General features: G+C 39.0%; 1 protein-coding gene across 2 annotated transcripts in view; it reads right to left on the reverse strand.

Moving 5' to 3' along the window:
- Positions 1 to 2,100, reverse strand: part of ptgfrnb (prostaglandin F2 receptor inhibitor b) — a 67,948-nt gene extending 65,848 nt beyond the window's left edge. Inside the window, exon 1 of one of the 2 annotated variants that reach the window (XM_067442258.1) lies at positions 1,804 to 2,100. In XM_067442258.1, the coding sequence (XP_067298359.1) occupies positions 1,804 to 1,846 (43 nt within the window). In that variant the 5' untranslated portion in view covers positions 1,847 to 2,100. Of the gene's footprint in view, positions 1 to 1,688 lie in introns of both variants that reach the window. The other variant, XM_067442259.1, reaches the window with a different exon arrangement.
- Positions 2,101 to 6,000: the final 3,900 nt, after the last annotated feature.

Genomic DNA, 6,000 nt, shown 5'->3' on the forward strand with positions numbered 1-6,000 from the left:
CCCTTTAAAAATTAGGGTTTTGCACATAATTGTTGGTAATAAAAGTTAATTTTATCGGCAAATCAATTGAAGCTCAGTGCTTCACTGTTAAATTTCCAATAAACAAACAGAATATTATTAGTAACTGCACTTATTAACAAAACAACACAAAACAATATTATATTAACTTGAACATAACGCTGGAGCCACTACTCTCAAATGTTAGTCTGGAGCTCAGTTAATGTTCAGCTTTGAAGTCGATTGAGCGGTGACCGCTCTTTTTTATAAACTAATAGAGAACAGCAAGAAAAGAGAGGAAGGTGATATTTACATGCACAGGTGCGCGTGAGAATATGTGCATATGCAAATGCATGCAACTTAGAAACTACACATTGACCATTTAAATCTAAAAGCCAGGGGTTAATTTACAGTGGGTCTCGTGTAACATGCAATGGGTTTTCGTGATTCGTTATATGGCTCTTAGAAGATTAAAAAGTTCTTGCGGTTCATTTACAGGCTCTTCAGAGCTGCGTTTTGAGTTCTGGCTTCTTTAAACCCCTATATTTTGAAGGTTATCTACAAAACTAAACAATAAAAAGTTATTTGAGGAATGTACAATGATTTTACCTATTGCATAAAACCCTTTTAGATTCAAATCAGAGCTTTTACTTTCATTTTGTCATCACCTGGCTTGTCATGTTAATAATTATTTAATATTATGCAAGTCTTTCATTTTAATAGACTATGCGTTTTTGACCATACTAAAAAATAAAAAATATAAAAGCATTAGTACTTTTATGCAAATGCTACACTTTGTATTATGTAAGATCAACTTTGATCACTCAATTAAACAAAACTAAAACAGAACAGTTATGTAATTTTTCAGCGATGTAGTTAAATCTCATTTAATATGCGAATCTTTGCTATAAGCCTACTTGAAATATGAAAATAATTTAAATTTTAATTGTGACTATGCAAATTTAAAAATGCTAAGAAATCAAGGCAGAACAGTTCAGTAATAATGCAATATGCATCAATCATTCAATTGTGCAAATCTTATGCTATGCTATACTTCCTGAGGTACTTACTATACATTTTGTCTGTGTAAATCTAATAATGATAAGAAATCAAGGCAGAACAATAGTATAATGTTCACATTTAATATGCAAATATATCAATATGCATATGCTATGCCTTCTTTTGAAGGTAGGCTACTTACTAATGGCTACGTTTTGACCATGTAAATCTGATAATAGTAAGATATCAAGGCAAAACAATTGTATAGCCTACTGATTGAGAGGTTTCATTAAATCTCATTATGTGCAAAGCAGCCATTTTTAACGACGTAAAAATTAAAATCAATACATAATATGACCCTTAAAATCACTAACAGGTTCATTTTAAAAAACGCTGGTTGTTTCAACCCATGTTAATCTTTAATAATGTAAAATTTAAATCAATACCTATTCGACACTTAAAATCATTAACTTACTATAGCTAATCAGGTGTATTAAAAAAAACCTGGGTTGTTTCGACCCATTGGGTTAAATATTGACCCACCGTTGGGTTTAAATCTTACATTTAAAAATTCAAACCAACCGTTTTTTTATTTTATCCAAACATGAGTTGAAAAAAAACACGTTCATATTAAATCGTATATTGACATGAATAAAAGCAGCTCATTTACACGTCAGCACATTTTTATTCACCTGATGAAACACTTGTACGGTTTGCCTGGACAGGAACACGGTTACCTGTCAACACAACCGACCGACTGAGGTTTATCGGTGTTAATTGCTACAGTTGCTCCCGCAGGAAACTCACCGACAGCGGCGAACAGCAGGATCAGCGCTCGCGTGTTCCCCATGTCACCGGAGACGCGCGGTCTTTATTCCCGATATGAGCTGAAGACGGACTGCGGGAGAAACGGACAGGTTCGGGATACACCTGTGAAGATCAGGACCGGAGACCCTCGCTGCGATGACGTCAGGATCGCGGTTTGAGCGCGAACGCGAGATGACTGACTGGACTCGTCTACCGCGCGCACGCGCCCGTGATTGATTCACGCTCGTGGAGGTTTAACGGAGAATGACGGAAGTGGAGCGGGATTCCCTACGAGAGATTGGAGGAACGTCTCTCTCTCTCTCTCTCTCTCTCTCTCTCTCTCTCTCTCTCTCTCTCTCTCTCTCTCTCTCTCTCTCTCTCTCTCTCTCTCTCTCTCTCTCTGATAGATAGATAGATAGATAGATAGATAGATAGATAGATAGATAGATAGATAGATAGACAGACTATGTATTTATGTCAGACGGACATATAGACAGACAGACAGACAGACAGACAGACTGACATATAGACAGACAGACTGACATATTGACAGGCAGACAGACTGACATATAGACAGACAGACTGACATATAGACAGACAGACGGATGGACATATAGACAGACAGACTGACATATAGACAGACAGACGGATGGACATATAGACAGACAGACTGACATATAGACAGACAGACTGACATATAGACAGACAGACAGACTGACATATATACAGACAGACAGACTGACATATAGACAGACAGATAGACTGACATATAGACAGGCAGACAGACAGACAGACAGACAGATAGACTGACATATAGACAGGCAGACAGACTGACAGATAGACAAACAGACTGACATATAGACAGGCAGACAGACTGACATATAGACAGACAGACTGACTGACATGTAGACAGATGGACATATAGACAGACAGACATATAGACAGACAGACAGACAGACTGACATATAGACAGACAGACAGACAGACTGACATATAGACAGACAGACATATAGACAGGCAGACAGACTGACATATAGACAGACAGACTGACTGACATGTAGACAGACAGACAGATGGACATATAGACAGACAGACATATAGACAGACAGACAGACGGACATATAGACAGACAGACACATGGACATATAGACAGACAGACAGACACATGGACATATAGACAGACAGACACATGGACATATAGACAGACAGACAGACACATGGACATATAGACAGACAGACAGACACATGGACATATAGACAGACAGACAGACACATGGACATATAGACAGACAGACAGATGGACATATAGACAGAGAGACAGACAGATGGACAGACAGACAGACAAACAGACTGACGGATGGATGGATGGATGGATGGATGGATGGATGGATGGATGGATGGATGGATAGATAGATAGATAGATAGATAGATAGATAGATAGATAGATAGATAGATAGATAGATCATTTCAGTATTATTGCAATTTTGTAATATTTATGATGAGCTCATTCTGCAATCATAACTGTAATCTGTTTAGTAGAACAATGACTTTTAAATTGAGTTATGATTTTCTCAGCACAGCAGATTAGAGCCATATGAGCCTCCAATGCCATCTAGTGGTGAGAACCTTCAGTCATAGTCACACTTCCTAATGTGATTTCAGGTTCAACCCAGAGTAACCTGAAGTTCACTCACCACGGATTCACTTCGTGTTGGATTGAACCCAGCAATATTCTGGCTGTCAGCTCTGAGCGGCGGCACCGCACCTGTATATCCTGCCTATAGAGACTCGATCATTCAGCGTTTGACCATTGATTATTACTCTGCAATCTCAAGCTTGGGGTGCATCTTTATTAGCAAAAGTCAGTGTGTGGCTATGCAGGGCACAGGTCAGTGACGTTATAGTTCAGAGAAAAAAGAGAGAACTGATAATATAATTCAGTTCTGAGAAAAAAAAGAGAACTGAGAATATAATGTTAATAGATTCTGTTGCGTTCTGCTTCTGGTCATTGTGGTCAAATGCTGATTGTAAGGCAAGAGTTAAAGACCTTTGCAACAAATTATGTTCTTTTTTTAAAGACAATTTTATTGTTTAATAACTAGTAATGTTTAATTGCTGCACACAGTGATACATGCATAACTTAACCAGTAAATGTCCTCAGCGGTTATGTATTTGTGCTTCTGATGTATAAAATGCGATGAACTTATTTTAGCCACTTCCTGTGTGGACAATCTAAAACAGGAAACACCCACATATAGAACAGAAATGACAGAAGCCTTTCGGACGAGCTTGCTGTGTGCATCAAACATCTACACCACAAGCCTTGTCATTTCCAAAAGCAAAAAAAGCAAAACAAACACAAAAATTCATTTTTTTTATGTCAGTTTCACATAATCATCTGGAGAGAGAAAAAAACCTGGTCATGCATAAAGTGCTTTGTAACTTCATTAGAGGCGTTAATCTCATGCAAATGAGATGAAAGCATTTTTTATTTCCATGATGTCACATTTCCGACTAAAACCAATATTAGCATGTACTTTATCATAGCTGCGAAAAACAGATCTCGGGATGATAAATTGAATAAAAAAAGACATGTTGTGCATCAACAAAATGTCTGGGGTCAACAGTTTAATATCTGTGGAGCAGTATGTTTTCATTATTTATAATACAATTTTTGAAATCTGCAAAACTTCATTGTGTAAGCACGTGGCTTATTTCCCCTTTAAAATTCCATACATTACTACTTTAGCATCACATAATTTATTAATAACTTGGTTTCTTTGAATGACTGATATATTTATGTGTCATTTTTCCCTCCTCACCCAGACGGGCATTTTACTTATATTTGAATCATGACATTTGCATTGTGGGGGGTGGGGGGTGTAGGGGCTATACCATGTGGGGGTGCTAAGATAATAATAATCTTTATGTCAGAGTTGTTTTATACTCATTTATTTATTAATTTTTACATAAAAACAGCTACAGACCACATTAATCAGAAGAGTTTTAAATGATATTTGTCCAAAGAATAGGCGTTTTTTCGAGTATGGGTCGGCTTGACGTTAATAGAGCGGAAGGTCCTTGTATGGGCCGTACGGGCTCTTCTCCCGGTAGGGTGCGCGCGCGTGACCAGAGCGAGAGAGGAAATGCACGCCCATAAACACTCCGCGCCGCGCTCCACTTTATTCCTCTGGGTGACGTCGAGCGACTTCAACGCTTCAGCACAGCATTCCGGGAAGGCAGCGCTGCATTTGAACCGATTTGAGCGCAGAAATGACGCGAAGCTTCACAACATCGCTTCAGTCGCGTCGCAAAGTGGATCTCCACCGTTCACTGCTGTCAGGACTTCACCAAATCATACCAAAGAAGTGTGTTTTTGACAGAGCGGCCCCAGCGATAAAGGTTCGGTCCTGCTTTGGAAGCAGCCGGTGAGTAAAACTGCTTCAAATGTCTGTGCTGTCGGCTATCGTCGCGTGAGTAAACATCAGTAAACGACACAATCGCGTGCTTCGTCATTTAAATGCGCTAACGGACTCCATTGTTGTTCTCTGTATAACGTTACACTAGTCTGACGTGCAAAACCGCTTTGCTTGCTACTGCTAAGGTTTAGTCGCATACAATAGTCCATAAACCGAATCATGTCCTCATAAACTGCGAGTAAACACACACAAATGTTGACAGGCCACTAAATACAGTCCATACCACAGAGACGGACGTCCTGCTGCTGCTGTTTCGCCTGTTCAATTTGTTTCAGCCTCCGAATGATTCTGGATCATATATCTATTAGCTGAGATCGATAGCGATGGGTTTCTCCACGCTTGAGGACGTCGCCGCTCGTCATTCTTTAGCTCCGCCCACACGATACGCCTCCAGGCGCTGGGTTTTTCCGGAAAGACTCGGTACAGCCCATATTTCTTTTATAAATATAATAAAACTAAAGACTTTTCGGAGATATGAAGGATGCAATACTACTCTATAGGTACTCAAGATTGACATGAGATTGACTGAAACTGAGTGCTCCCCCCCTCCCCCCTTTAATAAGTACGACAAAAACCTTTAACATGCAAAGGTGAAAGACTACAGCACATATGTATGCATAATCAGAACTGTGCATACTTTACAATAAAATAAACACCACATCAGAATCTTTATGAAATGGATTAAATGTTTTTTCACATGGCTGGGATATCCAATTGT

The sequence above is a fragment of the Pseudorasbora parva genome, chromosome 4 (genome assembly GCF_024679245.1).
Source record: "Pseudorasbora parva isolate DD20220531a chromosome 4, ASM2467924v1, whole genome shotgun sequence".
Taxonomy (NCBI): Eukaryota; Metazoa; Chordata; class Actinopteri; order Cypriniformes; family Gobionidae; genus Pseudorasbora; species Pseudorasbora parva.